Source organism: Chanodichthys erythropterus, chromosome 4 (assembly GCF_024489055.1).
Source record: "Chanodichthys erythropterus isolate Z2021 chromosome 4, ASM2448905v1, whole genome shotgun sequence".
NCBI lineage: Eukaryota > Metazoa > Chordata > Actinopteri > Cypriniformes > Xenocyprididae > Chanodichthys > Chanodichthys erythropterus.
Genome location: NC_090224.1, coordinates 20,447,114 through 20,471,565, shown reverse-complemented (window position 1 = coordinate 20,471,565; position 24,452 = coordinate 20,447,114). Strand labels below are relative to the sequence as shown.

At 40.4% G+C, this 24,452-nt stretch overlaps 1 protein-coding gene across 2 annotated transcripts in view; it reads right to left on the bottom strand.

Annotated features, from left to right (window-relative positions):
• Window positions 1–22,136, bottom strand: part of slc24a4b (solute carrier family 24 member 4b) — a 46,652-nt gene extending 24,516 nt beyond the window's left edge. For both annotated transcript variants that reach the window (XM_067383305.1, XM_067383306.1), the window contains exons 1-2: window positions 21,816–22,136; window positions 16,812–16,925 (exon numbers count right to left, since the gene is read on the bottom strand). In XM_067383305.1, the coding sequence (XP_067239406.1) occupies window positions 16,812–16,925; window positions 21,816–21,996 (295 nt within the window). In that variant the 5' untranslated portion in view covers window positions 21,997–22,136. The remainder of the gene's footprint in view (window positions 1–16,811; window positions 16,926–21,815) is intronic.
• Between the last annotated feature and the right edge of the window lie 2,316 nt (window positions 22,137–24,452).

The window sequence follows — 24,452 nt, the reverse complement described above, 5'->3', positions numbered from 1 at the left end:
TAATTATCAAAAAATTATGAGATCTGTATGGCGGTATATATGGCAGTTTTCCCAGTGATATGAAATATCGATATTTTTCAAGGTATCGTATCAAAAAGAAAAAAGTACTGACCCCAAACTTTTGCTTATGGGAAATTACACTGTGTTCACAATATCATACTATTCTGTAAACAATTTGTACTATTAGTGAACACTGCACAGCATACTTTGAGTATGTCATTAAATAAAGCATTTTTTAAATAATTAGCTTAGTTTTATACAGTTTTACACTGTCGATGTAATCAGTGAAGTTCATACTTTGAATACAATAGTGTTTTCTGGATCGTAAACACTCATTTAAACATGTTTGTGTTCCTGTTTCATGAGGATGTCGGCCATGTGTGTCTCCTGAGACTCAGACTCATCTGTGCTCATCACGCCGCTAATGCGAATCAAGCGCACACAATAGCTCAGTGTGGACACGCGTTTGTCCATTGTGTCGCGGTTAACGTGCCTCCCTCGTTCATGGGCGTTTGGCCACAGTCTTCTGGCTCATTGCATTTCTCAGGATTACAATCATTGTAGGCAATTTTGCGAAGCATGAATATACCGTCTGAGTATGCTGGGAAGATCGCTTCAGCTTCCAGTAATGTCAAGATAAGTGTCCTACACACGAGAGATGTCAAGATTATCAGTAAGGAGGAACATGCACTTAAACAAAGCATTAGATATAAACTGATGCCATGACCTTTATCGAGAATTAGTGATCAATATCCCTGACCAGTGTTTAACCTTGTTCTGTAACTCTTCCTATTATAACTATCATTTGTTACACATGGCAGAATGAAAAACTGCAAAAAAGAAGCATGTAAATCAATCAGTTTGTAAGTACAATTCATAAGTCAAGTTGCAACTTATTCTCAAAAGCGGGATGATTTGCAGCTTTATTCGTGACAATGAAGTTCGTGAAGTTTAACCACTAAAGTTCAGCTGGATGAATATTGCATGCTGTCATGTTACAATATAATACAATTAACCTCTAATCCTGTAATCTTTCAATGTATTTGCGTGTTGCGTAAGAGAGATCAGTAGATGGACATCTGTTACAGACGCACGTGTGGACCAGACACAAGCTCTTTACAAAATCAAAAGGCTTACGGGGACAACAGAACTACATCTGCACAGATAATGGAGTGATTCACAGTGCTGGTGCTTAATGAATGCAGCTGGAGCTCAACAAGAACACGTTCACCTATATAAGAATAAACCTTTCGCACACGTACACTGATAAACTTATAAATATATTTTACTTGGAAGATTCTTTGATTATGTATCAAAGTTATAAAATTAAGTAAACCCTACTCAACATTCTGATACTGGTGTTCCCATCAGGTTGCATTTTTCAGTTTTCTAGTTGTATTTTCACTGTTTTATTGTTGCTTTTGTTGTTCAGTTTAGTAACGTGCTTTTTTGTGACATCTGGAGTTCATTTTCTACTCAAAATGACATTCAAAAACTATGTTTACCATTATTGTCAGCACCTCTTTTTTTGTATATTGTGTAGATATGTCTTACAAAGTGTCAATCAAAATCTATTGTGTTGTTTACTTGAATGTTTTTATGTAAACCGTAAACTTTAAAAGCATGGCTTATTTCTGTGCTACATTGTATGAGTAAAATTTACTAACAAAAGTGAGTAAAATTGCAAAGTAAACTTCAAATGAGTAAAAATTACTCAACAAACTCTAACTGGCCAAGTTAAGTTTACTTATTCTGTAAATTTTACATAGCTTGGTTAAGAAGATTTTACTTAATTCCATACATGTGAAATGAGCATGAGTGCAAAAACTTGCAAAAGAAAAATTAAGTAAATTTTATTTATTTATTTTTTTTTTGTTTTGTTGTTTGTTTGTTTGTTTTTTGACAGAAGGGGCAAAAAGTCAAATGTTTTACATTATAATTTGTTGTTCTAAAAGTCTAAATAATAAATTATTTGAAATTATTATATTATGAAATTATAATATATTGTTGTAATATATACATATTATATATAATTCATACATTAAAAAAATTAAAGAAATAATAATCAAAATTGACAATTTTATTATTATAATATAATAAAAATTGTGTGTGTGTGTATATATAAATCAAAAATTAAAAAGAAAATTAAAATAAATAATAGTTGTAATATAAAATTTTAAAATTTATATTTATAATATTCATTTATATTTATACTGTAATTTATATATATAACTTCATATAAAATTGGAATATTTAAATTTATATAATATTATGTAATTATTATTTATTGTTATGTAATAAAATATAATTTTAATATATAATTTCTTCATTCTCTTATTATTATTATTATTATTATTATTATTATTATATTAATTATAATCCATATTAGACCTCTTTGCAAATGAACTGATGTCCTTATGATATAAAAAGAAGCAAGGTTTTACAAATCCATACGTTCACAATCCATACATTTTAAGTATAAAGAACAATGCTCCAATGCTCAGGTTTAATACAAAAATGTCCACAGAACTCTGTGTGTGTGTGTGTGTGTGTGTGTGTGTGTGTGTGTGTGTGTGTGTGTGTGTGTGTGTGTGTGTGTGTGTGTGTGTGTGTGTGTGTGTGTGTGTGTGTGTGTGTGTGTGTGTGTGTCGTGTGAGTCTCGTGTGAGTCCAGTGAACTTTGAGTGCCATCAGCAGAAGAGGCGCAGAGAAATCAAACGGCTCAAGTGTGTAATGAACTAAATAATGAAGTAATGGAGCAGAGAGAGAGAGAGAGAGAGATTCAACATCATACGAGAATGACTCAGCTTAAAGGGTTAGTTCACCCAAAAATGGAAATAATAATTACAAAATAACGAATTTTCAACAATATCTTTTTGGGCTGATTTCAAAACACTGCTTCAGATCTTTACGAATCGAATCAGTGAATCGGAGCACCAAAGTCACGCGATTTAAGCAGTTTAGGGGCCATTCACATATCGCGTGAAAAAATGTGTGAAAAGTGTGGCCAACAGGTTATAAATCTACATTATTTTACAAATTAAAAATAATTCTAGAATCATTACATAAATTAATAAGAATTGTAACTAAAAAAGCTTTTTTATTTTTATTCATGGGTTTACCGTTTTTAACCCTGGGTTAAAGCACTGATTTGAACCAGTTCTGAAGAGATATGAAGCTTAGCTTCAGGTCTACAGTATGAAACAACACAGAGCTAGAATATAACCAATCATGAATTAAACATTTGCTCTCATTAAATATTCATGAGTTTTGTACAGTCACGGAAGCTCACGTGTTCCTTAGACTCAGTGTCATGCACATTTAAACGTGCAAGCGAGACAAAAAAAGTGATTTAAGACCCTAAAAAAAACGGTCTCTGCACACTTTAAAAAATTATATAAACAAAGTTAAAATTAGAGAGATGTTCAACATTACACTGTCAGCACACTAAAACCCTTTTCAAGAAGTTTTATCTCCAAATTAATCCCCAAATTTGTTGGATAAACTAACTGATGAACAAGTCCAGAGCCATTCCTAGTATAAATAAGAAATAAATGCACATAATCTGTGCTCAGACTGAGATGGCCGTGGCCGGACGTCTGATCGGTGGGGGTTAAAGGACACACAGTTGGTGGACTGATGACTCGAGGCTTTGTGACGCTGACTCACGGCTGCCGGAGGAAATGATCTCACATGAACACTCACTCAACACTAAAACACATGGCTTCTGTCCTGCTCCAGCCGTGTGGAGAGCTGGATCTGAACCAGAACAACTGCCCTCAGTCTCATGACCAACAAAATGGGTTTTTCTTTTTCCATGATACCAACATTTTAAGCAAAAAGCAGCTTGTTAAAAGTGCAGAGTGTATCCGCACAGCCATAACACACACTTACATAACACAGAGCAAACATCCCCACAGAGAGAAATTACATCATTTCATAACTCTGACTCTTCTGAATACAGGACAACTATGAAGACTTATTACATGACTCAGATGTCATATCACTTCACACTCTCTGTAACTATTGTGAAATAGTTTGGTCAAATCAACCCATATATATATATATATATCAGCTCCAACCAGTCTGATCATTCTCCTCTGACCTCTGACCTCAACAGGGCATTTTCTCCCGCAGAACTGACGCTCACTGGATACTTTATCTTTAATCATTCTCTGTAAACCCTAGAGATGATTGTGTGCGAATTTGAACTTCAGCAGTTCGTCTTTATCATGTCTACATGCCTAAATGCATCGAGTTGCTGCCGTGTGATAGGCTAATTAGATATTTGCATTAAAGAGCAGTTTTTGCACTAATAAAGTGGCCGGTGACTGTATGTATATATGTATATATATATATATATATATATATATATATATATATATATATATATATATATATATATATATATATATATATATATATATATATATATACACACACACATAAAGGTTTAGACTTATTTGATCAACAATACAGCAAAAACAAACTTTTGAATGGTAATGTATGGTTTAAACAAAAAAACATTAAGCAGTAAAAAACTGTTTTCAACACTGATAATAAAACATTTTTTGAGCTGCAAATCATATTTTTTTGCAATCACATGTTATAAACTACCTTGTAAAATACATCAAATAGAAAACAGTCCTTTTAAATTGTAATAATAATTCACAATATTACTATTTTCACTGTATTTCTGATCAAATGACGGCCTTGGTGAGTGCAAGAGACTTATTTAAAAAACTTTTAATTATTTAAATATGTGAAAAAAATCATATATACATATAATTATTAATATATAAATATTATTTAAAATTGACTTTAAAATATGTAAAATAAAATACCAAATGTATATGAAATTTAAATTTTAATAATATTATTACACATAATAATATTTAAAAATATATGGTTTATTTTAAAATATTATTATGTGTAATATTATAATGTGTATATTAACTGGTATTATATTTTACATATTTTAATGTCAATTTTAAATAATATTTATATATTAGGCAAGCCTAACATATATATATATATTATAAGATATTTAAATATCATTTGAATCTATGAGATTTACATAATACAAATATAGCACAAAAAATGTTTACAGATATCTTGTAGATAAATTAACCACGCAGGGCACCAAATTACCGTTTGCAGTATAAGGGATAAACATAAACTGATTCCACCATGAAAATGAAATTATATTTACACAATATTTCAGCAGACATTTAAAATTAATTTGAAAATAGTCATAACCTGCTCATAACACCCTAGCAACATGATACAAGGCTCAGCAGCAACGCACGCATGGGCAAAAATTTGATATTAAATTTGATATCATTTGATATTAAAGCTGCATTGTCAGAAACAAGAAAATGAAGCCATGAAGAAGGTGAAGAAGAGAGAAACAGGATGTCATCGCGTTTGCACAACATGCTGAAGAAGAGAAGGAAGGAGTAAACTGTAATCTTCAGAGATTACAAGATTTCCAGCTTGTAATCTTGTCAACTGGCACGCTGCAACTGAGATTGAAAACTTACTGGCAAAAGGACGAGGTGAGAACGACAAACTGAGAGCTGCAGATTCAGAGGTGTGCCGTTATTGGAGTTTCACAGATAAGTGTTTTTACATTTCAGAATGAAAAATGAAAAAAGCAAAATCCTGAGTGTACAGCATTCACTTGAAGCCAGCTTCGTGTGTTTTCTGTGCTGGATGATCGAACAGTCAAAAAATAATTAAAAATGCAAACACTGAAATAATAAAAAGAGCTGACCTGGAGCTCACATACAAAGATGAACCATAAGTCACAAACAAAACCTCAAAAACCTGCTTTATTGGCATTGATGGTTCCACACTCTAAAAAATGCTGGGTTAAAGACAACCATTTCTGGGTTATTTGGCAACCCATTTCTGGGTAAATATTGTCCCATCACGTCTGTCAGACATTTAAAGGTGCCCTAGAATCAAAAATTGAATTTACCTTGATATAGTTGAATAACAAGAGTTCAGTACATGGAAAAGACATACATTGAGTTTCAAACTCCATTACTTCCTCCTTCTTATGTCAATCTCATTTGTTTAAAAGACCTCCGAAGAACAGGCGAATCTCAACATAACACCGACTGTTACGTAACATGACCCCAATATTTGCATATGCCAGCTCATGTTCAAGCATTAGACAAGGGCAGCCAGTATAAACGTCTGGATCTGTGCACAGCTGAATCATCAGACTAGGTAAGCAAGCAAGAACAATAGTGAAAAATGGCAGATGGAGCAATAATAACTGACATGATCCATGATTACATGATTTTTTTAGTGATATTTGTAATGTTTCGTTAGCATGTTGCTAATGTACTGTTAAATGCAGTTAAAATTACCATCGTTTATTACTGTATTCACGGAGACAAGAGCCGTCGCTATTTTCATTATTAAACACTTGCAGTCTGTATAATTCATAAACTCAACTTCATTCTTTATTAATCTCTCCAACAGTGTGTAATGTTAGCTTTAGCCACGGAGCACCATCAAACTCATTCAGAATCAAATGTAAATATCCAAATAAATACCATACTTACATAATCCGATGCATACATGCAGTATGAATGACGAACATCTTGTAAAGATCCATTTGAGGGTTATATTAGCTGTGTGAACTTTATAAATGCACTGTATTATAGTCGAGAGCTCAGGAGGGCAGGGAGCGAGAGATTTAAAGGGGCCGCAGCCTGAATCGGTGCATAGTTAATGATGCCCCAAAATAGGCAGTTCAAAAAATGTATAAAAAAATCTATGGGGTATTTTGAGCTGAAACTTCACAGACACATTCAGGGGACACCTTAGGCTTAGACTTATATTACATCTTTTGAAAAGACGTTCTACGGCACCTTTAGGTTTCATGATGATCATCTAAGTTTCAGTTTTGGGATCTAATGTTTGAAAGAGTTTCAAAATATATTGTGAGATCGGTTTCTTTTGAGTTATATTTGTCTTATGAATATAAAACTTTGCCAAAATAATTAAAAGATTAATGACATAATTTAGTTTTTGAGAAAAATATGGGTTTTGAAAACAAAGTAAAATGTCATGGGGTTCTAAATTAAGAGTTCTGTTTAATTTTTTTGTCATGTCTATTTTAAAGTCAGTCCAAAAATAAATCGAAATAGGGCAATAAAGTAGCACTGGTTGTGCATTTGTTTGGTGGGAGGTGAAATTTCCATTAGCCATGCCAAGTCTGCTGTTTTCCCACATGGGCTACTTTTACACTGTTGCTGCAGGATGTTTTTTAAGTCCGCCCCACCCAGGAACTCAACTTTTACCCAAATGGAAACCTTCCTCTGTTTCTCTTGAATCCAATACGGTAGTAACTTAAACTACTATTCATCGACTGGCCACTAGGGACAGGCTCCATGTTTACAGCCTGGTACAAATTGTGGTTTTGGTCTATATAGCTCATTTTGCCCTTCATGACAACTGTTTGGGGGGTGAATGTTTTTTATAACTCATCCGTTTAAATTATATTAAACCTTAAAGTTTGCATAATAAACGAAATGACGTCACGGACACTACGTCCATATTTTTTACAGTCTACACTCTAAAAAATGCTGGGTTAAAAACAACCCAAGTTGGGTTGAAAATGGACAAACCCAGCAATTGGGTTATTTTAACCCAACGGTAGGGTTAAATGTTTGCCCAACCTGCTGGGTAGTTTTATTTAAACCAACTATTGTTTAAAAATTACTGTATTGCTTAATTAAAATGAACCCAAAGTATGTTGGAAATGAACATTTATTAATGTTCAATTAATAATTATTAAACAATAAACATTTATTAAATTGCTTATTAATAAATTAATATTAATAAACTATTAAACTATTAAATTTATATTAATAAAATATTAAAGCTTATTAATAAACATTCACCTCATGTCTATTATTGTTGTCTCTAATTGCATCTGGTTTTTAATTTCCCAACTATTTTGGGTTCATTTTAAGCTAGCCATATAGCAATTTTTAAACAATAGTTGGTTTAAATAAAACTACCCAGCAGGTTGGGCAAACATTTAACCCAACCGCTGGGTTTGTCCATTTTCAACCCAACTTGGGTTGTTTTTAACCCAGCATTTTTAGAGTGTATGTTTTTACCCCCCAGAGTGCAATTTTTACCCCTTGGAACTTGATTTTTACACAATTTTTACCCCCTGGAATGCGATTAGGCATGAGGGGGTTCATCATTTGTATTGACAGTAAAAATAATCCAAGAGCTGCGTTATAGAAAGACTACCCAGCACCTGGGTAAAAACATTAAAAATTAACCCAATAAAATGACCCATGAGGCCAAACCAATTTTGGGTTAAAAAAAATAACCTAGCATTTTTTCTAGAGTTCATGAAGAACTTTTAACATCCATGGAATCTTTTCATTCCACAAAAAGTTCTTTATAGTGGGAAAAGGTTCTATTGATGATTAAAATGTTCTTCACAATGAATTTCTATGATTATTAATGATCATGTTGTTTTCTTAGCAACATACTACTAAAAGCCAAAACTCTGTCAGAATCAGTTGTGAGGATCAAAACATTGCTGTCTCAGATGCAGCACACACTGTCTGATACAATTTTATATTTATGATAAATAAAATGTTTGAATCTGAAAGAATATATCACATTCATACTACTAACACAGGTAAAAATATCCTTTGAATATGCTTGAAAATTAGTTTAAGTTCCACAGTCATAAAGACGAGCGACATCAAACAGATTCTCTTTTGAATTATGCCTGACTTAAAAATTTATAAAGCTCAACAAACAGAACATCCACGGCTAAAATTAGATTTTTAATTTGGGTTTGAGAGAATTTAATGAGAACAACCGCAGTCGGAATAACAGCCGTAAGTCCAGGACAGAGTGCACTCCGAAGAAAACGAGTGTCAGCTAAACGCAGGCCTTTCTCTCCGGACCAAAGCTGATTAAAACTTCCGCAAGTGAACAGCAAAGTCACATTAAACCTTAAATCTCACTGGAGTTACAAAAAAACAGTCTGACATGGAGTTCAAATCTCGTCAAAGCTCTTAGTACAGACTTCTGAGAAGTTTTCCATCTGCTGATTAACCAAAAAAACAGATGATAATTCCTGGTGGGTCATTAGTGGCATCGAAAAGAGCCTAAATTTAGTCCTCAAATCTCAGTCCAACAGCTCTGGCACATCAGCACATGACACCACGCTTGAATACAACCATCTGAACACACATTTGATCACTGACACCCCTCACTCCCTCGTTTCATTTGCTCCGGATGAATATTGTTGGTGTTACGGGGCTTGAATTCCACTGTGTGTATTGCGCATAATTTTACTCATTCCCACAGATTTTGTTCTCACACCCAAAGTGCAGCACACATAAAGCCGCCTCTCAGTACTAAATTGAGTTCTTTTTCGCTGCTTATAGCACTTAAACAGTCAAATACACACAAAATAATGTAAAAATGCTGACGAGTAATCATGTTAATACAGTCAGTTATGTTTGAAATGAATGTAAACAGTTGAGAAAGAAAACGCACGTGTAACAGTATAATGGATCCGTGCATCAGGTCTTAAAGTGACAGCAGCCTAATATACCTGCTGCCAAATTATCAGATAAGATTAGATATCTGTGTTTCAGTTTTTTCCATGGCATCAAAGTCAAAATTGTGGCCAGTGAAAAGTGGCTAGTAAATTTGAAAAACCACTAGCCACAGTGTCTGGAGAGCAAAAAAGTTCATGTCAAGCCCTGCATATGATCCATACAAAAGGTGAAAAATGGGGAAAGAAGTTTGATGTTAAATGACAACCATTGTTGGAAACAAACTGTAAAAGAATCACTGAATCATTTTAAATCGACAATTTATCATGCATTAGTGTTTATCCACTTTTTCCGAGACATGTTTTCCAGAAGTGTTTTTTTTCCTATAGGAATTTTAAAAAAGCATTATAATCCATGAACCAAACTAACCAGCTACAAGCTGAATCATAACATTACAATCTTTGATTCGAAGCAAAAAAGCACTGTGAACTTAGCTTGAATGAGGGAAAGAACAATGATCCCATGAAGCACTGAGAATTGAATTATAAAACATTCATTTAAAGTTGTTCATTATGTCTACAGAAACAATATATTTTAAGTTTACTGCAAAATATGAATATACAAATATTTAAACATTTTGACAGCATAGAGAGATGCAAATACGTCATTTGCAGTGCGTTATGGGAGTGAACATTCCCTGCAAGCTGTTTAGGCGCGATTTGCTCGCTGCAACTCTCCAATTGGTGGATTTTTCTATTCAGCATCATGGGTATTGTAGTTCCCATTCAGTCGGTCACGTTCGACGTACGTCGGACAGACCGACGAATAGGAATCTCGCTAGAGAGGCCAATCTACTTCGAGTGTAACTAAACGAGCCAATGCACATTGGCATGCAATCATATGCATCAGCTGCTCGCCTCGCAGCGCGGGTATATAATGAGCAGCAGGTGCGTTGCATCTTCAGCTTTTCGCTTCGGAGCCGAACGGTGTTTGTTCCTGTTCTCTGCAAGCGAGTGTCTGCTAGAAGACGAGTCAAGCTTTTGGTTGAACTTCTCTTTTTTTCCGAGTGCGGGCGAACAGCACAGCAGCGGGGTCGACGTCCTCTCTTTTTCTGTTTCGTTTGCCGTTTTTGAGCAAATAGCTGTTTGACAGCGTCAGAAGGCTGTTCTCACGGCCGGTACGGTGCGCTTTTGAGTGCTGAAAAGCCGTTTTTACGGCTGGTAAGAGTGAGCGCCTTCAAAGAGAGAGAAAGCACATGACAGGCTGCACACAATCCCTGTCTGTGTTGCGGTGGCCGTTCCCCTGCGTGCTTCAGCACTTCTAAAAGAGTAAAGTCCCTGAAAGAGCTTACACAAGTAGATTCGCGTCTTTTTAAAGACGACATCCTACTTGTGTTTCTGGATGCGATCGTTCCTGTCCTCACTGACGGCCACGATCACCGTTTCGCATGTCTGGGCGCGTGCTGAAATTATGTTCGTGGGTGTTCATGTTTTCATATGAGAACATGATCACGTCGACACGCCGGTCGTGACTCTTCTTTCTCCGGGAAGCTTGAGTCCCCTCTGTTGTTGGCCAGCTGCCGCTTGTGTGTAAAAGCACAGCCGCGGCTCTGCCCGACACTCTGGGAGACCGCGGAGATCAGCGAGAGCAAACCTCTCGCTCCTCTGCGTGTCGTGTGCCGTCGAGCTGCCGGGCTGCAGCGCGGGTTGTCACGGCAACCCAGCGCTCGCTCGGCGCTCTAGATGCGCGGTTCCCTTGCGTAATCTCCATTGTAGCGCCCTCTCTGGTGCACCAGAAGAGGTCTACTTTGCTGATATGGCTTGGGTGACATGAGGTTGAGGGGTTCCTTCGGGGAACCAACCCCCTAGGGCCCCTCCCTCTCTAGCGCATTGCAAGCTGTGCAGTTTCTGGATTGGATTGCTGGTCCTTTTCATAGGGGAACCTAGCATTTCATTCAGAGCTCCAGCTGAGGGACAGACGTCGATTGCAGCATCGGAGAGAGTGCTGTTATGCTCTGGAAATGAGGGTGACGCTGCCCACTGTAATGGTGTGTGCTTATGCTGACTCAGATTCAGAGTTTACAGCCATGCTTTCCTGGGTCTTCCAGATGTGCATGGAAAACTTGGCAGTATGGGGGTATATTGGTGCCATAAATATGGAATGCCAAAGGTGCCAATCTGCATAAGTTTTTCCTCTCTCACTACCCTCTTGGATGGGGTGGCTGTACACAGACCACACCCACCCTGCATGTGAGGCCAAGGCACTCTTTTTGCATGAGGGTAGTTCTGTGCTGGGGTTGAGCTGCGCTTGTTGACTAACCGTGATCAAAGTCACGGCGCAGGCCCTCAGCCAGACGATGTCCACCTCCGTGGTCCAGAAGTGCCCCCTGGCTTACCTTGTGAGGTGTGAGAGGTTGTCAAGCTAAATGCTTTCTCAATGCTCCCATCTTACGAGGTGGCCTTTCGGTGACACTGTCGAGGACTGAGCCCAGCGGTTCTCCTCAGTTAGTAGCGGATAGGGGAGCTTCCCATGACAAACCATTGAGTTCCTCTTGGGCCGCCCCTCAGTCTGCTCGTCGCCAAGGGTGTCGTCCCCTGCAAGAAACTCCGGCCCAGCAGGCTCTGCTGTATCCATTGCGGGGAGATGACGCCTCCCGTCTCTGCAGCTGTTTAACTGGTTGGTGAGAATCACCCCTGAGACGGGCGACCCAGAGATGGGTGGGGCTACTCTTCCACCCCTGGAGGAGGGCCAGGTGGTAAATCCTTTATTGGGTTTGTTTCTGTTCCGCCACTGACCCAAGAGGCAGCGGTACCCAAATTTTAAAGAGCAGTTCCTCCATTTCCAGGTCTGAAGAGGGTTTGGAGAGCAGTGGGAGGAGAAAAACCTCACCACTCTCATCCCCCTCTTCTGTCGCCAGCGGACAGCAGCGAGCAGCGGGCAGCCAAAGCCTCGACTGCTCCCTCTGTCCATCCGTGGAGCCAGGTAAGTGTTGCCTAGCACACTGTGACGCCGCTTCGGGCCGCCTCACAAAGAGAGCCCCCGAGCCGCGTCCCTGTGTTCCACCTCGCTGCCCTGCTGCGGGTACACCGGTGGTCCCTTTGGTCCTGCTTGTACGGTCTCTGCGAGCTGGGTTAGCGCTCCCCAGTCCGTCTCGCTGGCTCCTTCGGACCATCAGGGTCGGCTTTGCGATTCAGTTCGCCCGGCTCCCCCCCCCCCAAGTTCAGGGACGTCCTCTTCACTACAGTGAAAGATGCCGATGCCCCTGTCCTGCGTGCGGAGATCGCAGTCCTACTGGCGAAGGACGCGATAGAGCCGGTCCCTCCAGCCGATTTGAGGTCGGGGTTCTACAGCCCCTACTTCATTGTACCCAGGAAAAGCGGCGGGTTACGACCGATCTTGGACCTGCGAGTTTTGAATCGGAGCCTTCACAAGCTACCGTTCAAAATGCTTACGCAGAAACGCATTTTCGAGTGCATCCGTCCCCGAGATTGGTTTGCAGCGATCGACCTGAAGGACGCGTACTTTCATGTTTCGATTCTTCCGCGACACAGGCCATTCCTGAGATTCGCGTTCGAAGGTCGAGCATATCAGTACAGAGTCTTACCCTTCGGGCTGGCCCTGTCTCCCCGCGTCTTCACGAAAGTCGTGGAGGGAGCCCTTGTTCCCATGAGAGAACAGGGTGTTCGCATTCTCAACTACCTGGACGACTGGCTCATTCTAGCACAGTCTCGGGATCAGTTGTGCGAACACAGGGACTTAGTGCTCAGGCACCTCAGCCAGTTGGGGCTTCAGGTCAACTGGGAGAAGAGCAAACTCGCCCCGGTGCAGAGGATCTCTTTTCTCGGTATGGAGTTGGATTCGGTCGAACGGGTAGCACGCCTCACAGAGGAACGTGCTCGGTCGGTGTTGAACTGCCTGAATACGTTCAATGGCAGGACAGCGGTCCCACTGAAGTTTTTTCAGAGGCTCCTGGGGCATATGGCGGCTGCAGCGGCTGTAACACCGCTCGGGCTGCTTCATATGAGACCGCTTCAGCACTGGCTTCACGGCCGAGTCCCGAGATGGGCGTGGCAACGCGGCACGTTCCGGGTGCCAATCACTCAGGAGTGCCGCCGAACCTTCAGTCCGTGGTCGGACCCTTTGTTTCTCCGGGCAGGAGTGCCCCTAGAACAAGTGTCCCGGCATGCTGTGGTTTTCACAGATGCTTCTGCCACCGGCTGGGGTGCCACGTACAACGGGCATGCAGTCTCAGGGGTTTGGACGGGACCCCATCTGCATTGGCACATCAATTGCCTCGAGTTGCTGGCAGTACGCCTTGCGCTGAGCCGCCTCAAAGGCCTGCTTCGCGACAAGCATGTACTGGTCCGTACGGACAACACTGCGACCGTTGCGTACATCAACCGCCAAGGTGGTCTACGCTCCCGTCGCATGTCGCAACTCGCCCGCCATCTCCTCCTGTGGAGTCGGAAGCATCTGAGGTCGCTTCGCGCCATTCATGTCCCCGGTGTGCTCAACCGTGTGGCCGACGAGCTATCACGAGCTGCGCTGCCCGGAGAGTGGCGACTCCACCCCCAGGTGGTTCAGCTGATCTGGAGAGAGTTCGGAGAGGCTCAGGTAGACCTGTTTGCCTCACCAGAAACCTCCCACTGCCAGTTGTTTTACTCTCTGACCGAGGGAACACTCGGGACAGACGCACTGGCTCACAGCTGGCCCCGGGGCCTGCGCAAATATGCGTTTCCCCCAGTGAGCCTACTTGCACAGACCCTGTGCAAAGTCAGGGAGGACGAGGAGCAGGTCTTGTTAGTTGCGCCTTACTGGCCCAACCGGACCTGGTTCCCAGAACTCTCACTCCTCGCGACAGCCCCTCCCTGGCCCATCCCTCTGAGGAAGGACCTCCTCTCTCAGAGACGGGGCACTCTTTGGCACCCGCGTCAAGACCTCTGGAAACTCCATGTCTGGTCCCTGGACGGGACGCGGAGGTTCTAGGTGACTTACCCCCCGAGGTACTTAACACCATCACTTCGGCACGTGCACTGTCTACGAGACGTGCTTACGCCTCGAAGTGGAACCTGTTCGTCGAGTGGTGCTCTTCTCGCCGAGAAGAACCCCGAAGATGCTCGATCGGTGTCGTGCTTTCCTTCTTGCAGCAAGGGTTGGAGCGTAGGCTGTCCCCCTCCACCCTCAAAGTCCATTCTGCTGCTATCTCCGCTTACCACGACCACATAGATGGCAAATCTGTTGGTCAGCACGACCTGGTCGTCAGGTTCCTTAGGGGGGCGAGACGGTTAAATCCTCCTCGTCCCCCGTCCATACCCTCTTGGGACCTTACTCTGGTGCTCAGAGCACTCCAGATTGCTCCCTTTGAGCCTTTGCTGTCAGCAGACTTAAAGATTCTGTCTATGAAGACTTTGCTGCTGGTGGCATTGGCCTCCATCAAGAGGGTAGGGGACCTGCAGTCATTTTCGGTCGACGAATCGTGCCTAGAGTTCGGGCCGGGTGACAGCCACGTGGTACTGAGACCCCGGCCTGGCTATGTGCCCAAGGTTCCTACCACTCCCTTCAGGGATCAGGTGGTGAGCCTGCAAGCGCTGCCCTCGGAGGAGGCAGACCCAGCCCTGGCTTTGCTCTGTCCAGTTCGCGCCTTGCGACTGTACATAGACAGAACTCGAAGCTTCAGGACCTCAGACCAGCTCTTCGTCTGTTACGGAGGCCAGCAGAAGGGAAAGGCTGTCTCCAAGCAGAGGATGGCCCACTGGATAGTGGATGCCATCGCCCTGGCTTACCAAGCTCAGGGCGTGCCCTGCCCGCTCAGGTTGCATGCCCACTCCACGAGAGGTGTGGCATCCTCCTGGGCGCTGGCTCGTGGCGCTTCGCTAACAGACATTTGTAGAGCTGCGGGCTGGGCGACACCTAACACGTTCGCTAGATACTATAGCCTTCGTGTCGAGCCGGTCTCCTCCCGTGTTCTCGCCTCAGGTCAGAGGCACGGAGAGGCCCCGGCTTAGTGTCGGCTTGCTGCGCTACATGCGCATTCTATTCTCCAGAGAGTCCCTACGGGCAGACCCTGTTGAGTCCTCCGGTTACCCTTCGGCAGCCAACGTGGCGGAGCGTCTGGCGCCAGGCCTATACTCCGTTGTATCCTTGAGAACCGGATTTAGGCTGGGTTCCATATGTGTGACCCTACGGGGATCCCATATGGCTTTTTCCACGGCTGCTCCTAAACGAAGCCCGTGTCTTTCCCTCTGGGAGAACCCATCTCTCACCGAGTGGAGTCACCCCAGTTCTTCCATATGTTGTACAACCTACAAGGTTAGTCCATATGTACTTATCCATATAACTCCTTCGGGGAAGGATATGGCTTCCGCAGCGTTCCTTATCGCATGTAAGGCTACGCTTTCCCAGCGTTATCCAATTGTCGCACTGAGTGGGTTTTGGGAACAACAGTGATCGACCCTCTCTGCGTGAGCCTGGTCCCACCGTCCTTAGGCAAGGGGGTTCAGGTGGCTCACGACAGAGCGCTGGAAGAAGGCAGCCCCTGTGGCGCTTTGGTAGGGATTCCTATTCGTCGGTCTGTCCGACGTACGTCGAACGTGACCGACTGAATGGGAACGTCTCGGTTACATAGGTAACCCTCGTTCCCTGAAGGAGGGAACGGAGACGTACGTCCCGTCGCCACAGGCGTTGTCCTGCTGATGCTGCCGCCTGCTGGGTTCGGCTCCTCAGCGAAAACCTGAAGATGCAACGCACCTGCTGCTCATTATATACCCGCGCTGCGAGGCGAGCAGCTGATGCATATGATTGCATGCCAATGTGCATTGGCTCGTTTAGTTACACTCGAAGTAGATTGGCCTCTCTAGCGAGATTCCTATTCGTCGGTCTGTCCGACGTACGTCTCCGTTCCCTCCTTCAGGGAACGAGGGTTACCTATGTAACCGAGACGTTTTTCATCATGAATTCCATGCTTAAAAAAATAAGCTGAAATAATGCAAACGGATGGATTCAAGACTTCAACTAAAGCATATGCCATTGATGAACAATCTCAAAACTCACAGTCGGTCTGTTTTTAAAGGTTGATAAGTTATCATTAGAAAACTATTCCCCTGTGGAGAAAATGACTGTTGCTCTCTATTATGCTGAAGTATTTTTACCACCAAACCTTCACGCCCAGATCATTTGTCTGCTGCTGCGGATGTTTTTGCAAGAGATGCAAAGAATGCGATCTGCTCTCCGAAGACATCCGATGATGTCGTCTCACCTGGCTCCGTGCAGTTTTTCTCCTCCGTCGCATTATCATGTGTAGATGACATCAGCCGTCGCCCCCAGTGGTCATGTGATTCCATATGCGACTCCTCCACAATCATGCCATGACCTATAAAAACAAAAAATTGGTGAAGAAAGAAAGAACAACATGATAAATGATGGGCAGATTTTTATTTTTTGGGTGAACTATCCCTTTAAATAGCTCGTTTTAGACTGTAGCCCTCAAAAATAAGTAGTTATAAACTTTACAATTATTTAAGAGCACAATAATTACTTTTTTACATACAATAAGCCACAATAATATGTTTGATTATGATATGAAAAAACTATTCAAGGAACTGAATATAGTGACTTATTTGATTCTTTTTTCGATTAAATTATACTTTTACATGTATTAAATTTTATTAACCATAAATGCAGTCAAACCAAAATTTATTCAGACACCTTGAATATTTCATTCATTATTACAGTTTTTTCAATATAGTTAAAAAAAAAAATGGTAATAAAATATGACAAGATCTCAGAGTTAAACTTTGTCAGAAAAAAAATGAATCTTAATTATGTCAGAAAAAACATGGTCAGTTCAAAGTGTTTGAATAATTTTTGATCTCAAATTTTAATCAATTTTACTGGTAGTCCAATTTCTGGGTATAATATGTCACAGTTTACTTTATTTTGCTATCCACACTTACATAAATGAATTATAGTGTCCTGCACCCACTAGTAAAAATATATCAAAATTATCAAAAATTTTTTGGTTTGACTGTATATATAAAAAATTAAAATGTTAAATCAAACTATTAAATAGTGCTTTATTCAGAGTTCAAAGACTTCACATTAATAAACAGAAAAATAATGTTTTAAAATTCATCAATTATAAAACAAAAATTGGTGTAGAAACAAGTTTCACTTAGAAACTGCAAGTAAATTTCACAAAGAAACAAAGTAACACATTGTGAAATTGAAATAGAACTGAAATAGAATTTTCTTGCAAAACATACTCTTATAATCATCTTCAAAAAATAATTTTTGCAGTGTAGTAACCAACTGAATTGCTAAATTAATATATTAAAATGAATACATTTACATGTATTAACATTAAATATTATTTTAACCATAAATAAATTTAAATATTATTCCCACCACCATCAGAATAGAAACATACATTGATTAATTCCACACTTTGGCATCAAAGTGTTTGAGTGACAGCACAGAATCCTGCATGATCCCACCCACCGAATGTTCATTTTTTCCCCCAAGTATAAAGCAATAACGCAGGCGACTTGTGTCTTTAATGTGCTCTGCTTTAACGTAAATGAATCATTTTCTTTTCTGAATGACTGAGCAGCGCCGGCAGCGTTTGCTCCACAGCAGGTATTTGCTTCAATCTCAGGGTGTCAATTAAAGTAAACCGGCCTAAATTCAGCCCAAACGACTGTCCTGAAATGCTGATAAGACACTCATAAACCACCTGACTAGCTCCAGGCCAAAGCCATTTCTCAAAAGAACTCAATTTCAGAGCTCTGGAACAGTTCAGAACAAGCATAAAAATAAAAGGAAGTCATTTTCACTTCCCACAATTATTATTGTTTCTAACAATTTCCAAATCAAAGACACTATTAGGGAATTTTGTACAGTGAGATAAAACTGAAATGACATTTGAGTCAAGTTTAAATCTCTAATTAATTAATATATATATAAATAATAACATAAAATGCGGAAAAATAGGGGCAGATGAGAGTGAAAGTGTTGCTTTTCATTTCTCCTCAAAGCTACGAGAAGAAAACAGGATTTGCCTGATTCAAAAGTCTTTGATCTTTCTTTCCTGAAGCATTATGAAGGCACTGAGAGTCTGACGTTCACACACACATTCATCTCACATGATTTTAAGTTATAGTCATGAACAGACAGCGAAAGGAGCCGTTTCTGACAGTAAACGTCATGCTGTGAGAAAGAGATTTACTATTGTCTGTACGGTATCAGTGCAGAATAATCTTTTAAGCTTCTTGTTTTTATTGTAATTAACGTCTTTGTGTTTGATGCAGAAGGCTTACATTTGGGTTTGAGCCATGAATGATACCTCAGATCGAGCGGCTTGTTTGTACTTGTCTAAGAGATCAGACTTTTCAGTTGGTAGATGATAGACATGCAGACAGAATCCACACTGACGGAGGGATTCGAGTCACATCTAGAGATTTGAGGGTTTTGAGTTGGACCAGAAACAACCCAGAACGCCCTAGAAACACCCTGGCAAACACCACGTTATGGCAGTGAGTTTTGCATGGACATTTGGACAATTTTAATGAATTTTTAACCAGATTTGGAAGGCTGCTATAACAGACTGAAATGAATAAATCTTGCATGAAATCTGAACACTTGTGTTTCTGTGAACCAATAACACAAGACCAGCCCTGTACACGCTGTATGACGCTATTCACCATGTCACACTTCACTTTACAGAGGCAAACAAGTTGGCAAGCAGTCAAATTATTTACAATTTAATTTGCGTAATTTATCATTAAAATCGTAAAAAAAAAAAAAAAAAAAAAAATTGATCACTTTTTAAAGGGGTGGTGTTTTTAACTTTAGTTAGTATGTAACGTTGCTGTTTGATCATAAACAACATCTGCAAAGTTACGACACTCAAAGTTCAATGCAAAGGGAGATATTTTCTTTTACAGAAATCGCAACAAACTGCTGGTAGGGACTACAACGAGCTTCTTCCTGGGTTAGCGACATCACAAACCCTAAAATTTACATAAACTCCGCCCCCGAGAACATACAACAAAGGGGGCGTGGCCATGTTGGGCTGCTTTAGAGAAGAGGAAGAGTTGTTGTAGTAGAGTGTTGTTGTCATGCCGTCATTTTACTCCGGACTGCTTCACAAACGAGGGTCAATTCAACACTGGATTTGCACAAAAGATGAACATGACGGCACATGCTAGTGGATGAGTTAAATCAACTCCACAGCAACTACATAAATGTATCCACTAATCATTCAGAAACGTCCAGTTTCATTCTAAAAGTTGTAACTTCTTCCTGAGTCTCTCCATCAGTGTCGACTCCGGTTTGAACAATGTAAGGCTGAACACCTTCATCATTTGGCTGTGTGAGATTCTCCAGCTTTGTTGTTGTCGAGCTGTTAAAGCTCCGCCCTCTTCTGGAAAGGAGGTGGGAGCAGCCGCTCATTTGCATTTAAAGGGACACACACAAAAACGGCGTGTTTTTGTTCACACCCAAATAGGGACGAAAACAGGGTTAAACGGGACCTATAATTTCCTTTTACAAAGTCTTGATTTTGTTTTTGGGCTCTACTTGAATAGGTTTTCATGCTTGATTTTTCAAAAAACACATTATTTTCCTCATATTCTCCATTGTTGCAGCTCCTCTCTTCTCAGTCTGTCAGTAACGCTCTTTTTAGTTCCTGTCTCTATGAAGCCCCTCCTTCTGAAAAGCACACTGTGATCAGATTGGTCGGCTGGAGCAGTGTGTTGTGATTGGTCAAGCTCTTCGAAAATGTTTGGGAAATGTCCCGACCCTTACCATAACCATGAGTTTCGACACACTACTAACTAACTCAACCAGGCCCCGCCCCTTTATTCTTCTTATGAATTATTTAAATGAGGAATATTGTGACATGTTCGTTCCGGAAGAAAACTCAAGACTACAATGGAGGCGTTTCAGGGAGTTCAGAAACAGTGACACTGATATAGAGAATAACTCCTACTGGAGGGACTTTGCAGATCTTTTTCATGCTCAAACAGCAACATTACACACTAAAGAAAGATGAAGATGGAAAAAAGCATAATAGGTTCTCTTAAAGGTAATTCAAGGGACACAATAAAATGTTTATAACCTAAAAGCTTTCTTTAAAATCATACTAGGGTAAAGATTCTGTTGTATTCTATTCCACGTGTGCAAGATACATGACGGTTATATAAACAAAGCATCATTTGTTTTGATCAGTTCAGTGTTATGCATGTGCTGTTCAGTTCACATCGCGATCGGAGCACAATGCTTTATGACATCAGAGGAATGTGACTTTCATTTGCCCCAAAAGAACCAGACTGCACACTTGACACACATCTCTGGCCATAAAAAACAGATCACCAGAGAAGAATAGTGCATTAAAAATCTAACCATGTGTGCATAACGGACCCAACATACCGTCTCCGCACACTGCGGCATATGAAACAGAGCATCGCCACCAACACACGCACACAAACCTAGTGATCTGACTACCTACACATATTATGTGCATAAACGCAGCAGCTCACTAGGTTTTAAACACAGCCCGAGTGTGGCGACCTGATAAGAACAGGTGCATCATAGTGCACAAACATCACAGAATAATAGATACTCACTCAAAATGCGTCCATCACAAATATGATACGTTTATATTTATGATGCACAGACAGGAAAATGCCACTAATGAATCTCACAGAATTGAGAAACATACACAATGTGCATCAATTCTTGCATTTAAGGACAGCTGTCCATTTCATATTTTTCTGTATAATGTCATGCAAAATGAATCTGGGATCAAATCAAATTTTTCAAATGAGAAATCCCATTAACACTCTTAAAACTCAGAATTAATATTTATCATTTTAGATTCAATTATAATAAATAACATGTAAGGAACCTTGATTTTTATAGTGAACATTCTTAGAGGTTATTGGTCTCATTAATGGCACTAATTTATGTATGTAACGCTGTAAAGGATGAAAACTGTGAAAATATAAATAGAGAATTGCATTAATAGTTCCATTTCGAATGGACATTAAAAAGGGAACTCATTACTGGTTCTAATTTATGATAGAAATCCCATTAGCATTGTTTTAAGAATTTGGGGTTAAACTGTCAATCAGTCCAATCAAAAGCTCTTCTGACACTGAACACTTCTCATATTTTCCACTGAACCAGTATTGATCTCTCTTATTTAGCCCACACTACGGGGTTTGATTGACAGCCAGAACCCGGTTCTGCTCGGACTCACCTGTCCTGGTCAGGATGGTCGACATGCCCCACGCCACGAACAGAACACTGCAGACCAAACACACCTGCGCCAGCAGCATCTCCCTCCTCTTGCGCACTTTGAACATCTTGGCGATGATGGATTTCTTGGAGACCGTCGTCATGGTGCGGTCCTGATGCTGCTCCTGATCCGCGCTGGTCATGTCGGGGCTTTAGCGAGCACTGATGGACGGATCGTAATGCGCAACCGGAGAGAGCGCGATCAGAGGTCTGGATCCAGATACAGCAGCGCAGAATCCCAGCCTTCACTGTCCCAGATCCCTGCTCTCATCAGATTCCTCCCCGCCGCATTGCAACAACACTGGAAACGTTAAATTCCCGCATGCATGCATCCTGCAGCGCCGCGTGCGTCTGCCGTGAAGCGTGCGCGTGTGTAAATATCATCGGTCTCAGGTGATGTCCTTCAGTCCCTCTGATTCTGAAAGCATTCCTGATCTTCCCATCTGGAACGTCGGGAACTTTGCGCTCCTCCGGTGTCCACCCGAGACACGTGACGTTCCGCGATCCGGAGCGTTCACGGCGATCCGACGCGTCACGGCATCACCTACAGAGAAAGTGAAGGCATTTAACACCGATATCACGTGCATGCATTAATGCTTGTGCAAATTAACTAAAAATGCAGCGCAATTATTTGCACGTGTTGTAATTACTATGTGTAAATTGTTATTAATATAGGGTAGTAATTATAAAGTTCTAAAAAGCTGTTCATTTCGAACTTGCGTTTAATAGTCCTGAATAAATAGTTCCAAAAGTGACGTATAATTAACAAAAAGAATACTAAACCTAAACTTTGAATACGAATGCATTTATACATTCATAAATAACATAAATAAATGAATACTTTAATGCATTAAATTGCATAAAAGTGACAGTAAAGACATTTATAATGGGATAAAAATTTCCATTATTTTTTAAAATTGTGTTCTTTTTACCTTTCTATTCATTAAAGCTGCAGTCTGTACTTTTTTTGGTTAAAAATGCAAGTACATAACCAAACTCTGATCATTTAATGACCTTTGAAAAGACGCCCCTCCTGCACGTCTCGTCATAAATAGTTCCAAAATGAAATTTGAACGGATGTCTTAGACGTTATCTCATTAATTAATGAAATAATTAAGTATTATATGAACTACACGTATCTAAAAGTCAAAGGTACAATTATACATGCAACCCCAGAGAATTGTAGACATGTAAATGTATCTGAGTGCATTTTTAGGAAATGTTCTGTATTACATATATTTTTATTGCGACTATTTTTGGCCAGGGACACGATCGTTGGCATCGGACCAATGTTTGCTGGGCCGTTTTACAATGGTAAGCTTGTAATATTGTGTTCTAATTTGAATGGTGCTGGTGGGTTTCCGCGGGAAATTCGAGCATGCCGCCGTCATTACGTCACCTCTGTTTACATAAAGGAGTCCCAGCTAGCAGGTGATATCACATGTGACTGATCATTTATAGCCTTTTCTCATAGCTGGAATAATTAAATTTATCATTTTGTTGGCAGATTGTATTGTATGTACAGGAATTGAAACCTACAGATCACACTAATACACACTAAATATGTAGTCATGCAATGCTGATGCTGTTAACATTAACAATTTGAGAACAAAGTATTACAATAATAATAATTAAAAAAAAGTTTGATGTGATATGAGTTAAAGCTATCCTTAAGTTTAAACACCATTGGTAGCACGATTTATTGTAATGTTTGTTTTTCTCAATTGGTCAGAACAAAAGTGGCAGATTTGTTACTTACTTGACATTTGTTACTTACATGTAAATTCTTATTTTGGTCATACTTCCAAGACAACAATCTGTGATTCTGAAGTACAGTATCCACCGGCGCGGTGACTGACAGCCACACATTCTCCTCAAAACATTAGATTCATCTGCGCTGAGGAGCCGTGCCGATGCACAACCCACGTACAGATGATAATTTGGAAATTAACTGCAATTGCAGGTTTCAAACAGAGATGGCGACAAAGAGGCAAAACTTACGGACTGCAGCTTTATAGAATCCTGAAAAAATGTATCACAGTTTTCACAAAAAATTTGAAGCAGCAACTGTTTTTAACGTTGATTAAGCAGCAAATCAGCATATTAGAATGATTTTGGATCATGTGACACTGAAAACTGGAGTAATGATGTTGAATATTCAGCTTAAATTACATTTTACACTATATTAACAAAGAAAACAGTTATTTTAAATGATGATAATATTTCACAATATTACTGTTTTTACTGTATTTCTGATGAAATAAATGCAGTCTCAATGCACAAAAGAGACTCCTTTCAAAAACGTCTTACAGACCCCAAACTTTTGAACGGTTGTGTACTTAAAAATAGTTATGTAATTTACAACTTTATGTAAGCTCATATACCTAAAAGGAAAATCTTTGGCTAAATGTGTGCGCTCACTGATGGACATATTCATAGTGTGTGTTTGTTAACATCTACCTTTATTTTAGTTGCATACCTTGAAGGTCAAATGATTGCTTCAGACATGCTTCGTCTAGACATATGAAATCTGCTCGGTGTCATGCTTCATATCGTCACCTGCTCTCTGTTCTATATGGCATTTCTGAGCCTATAAATA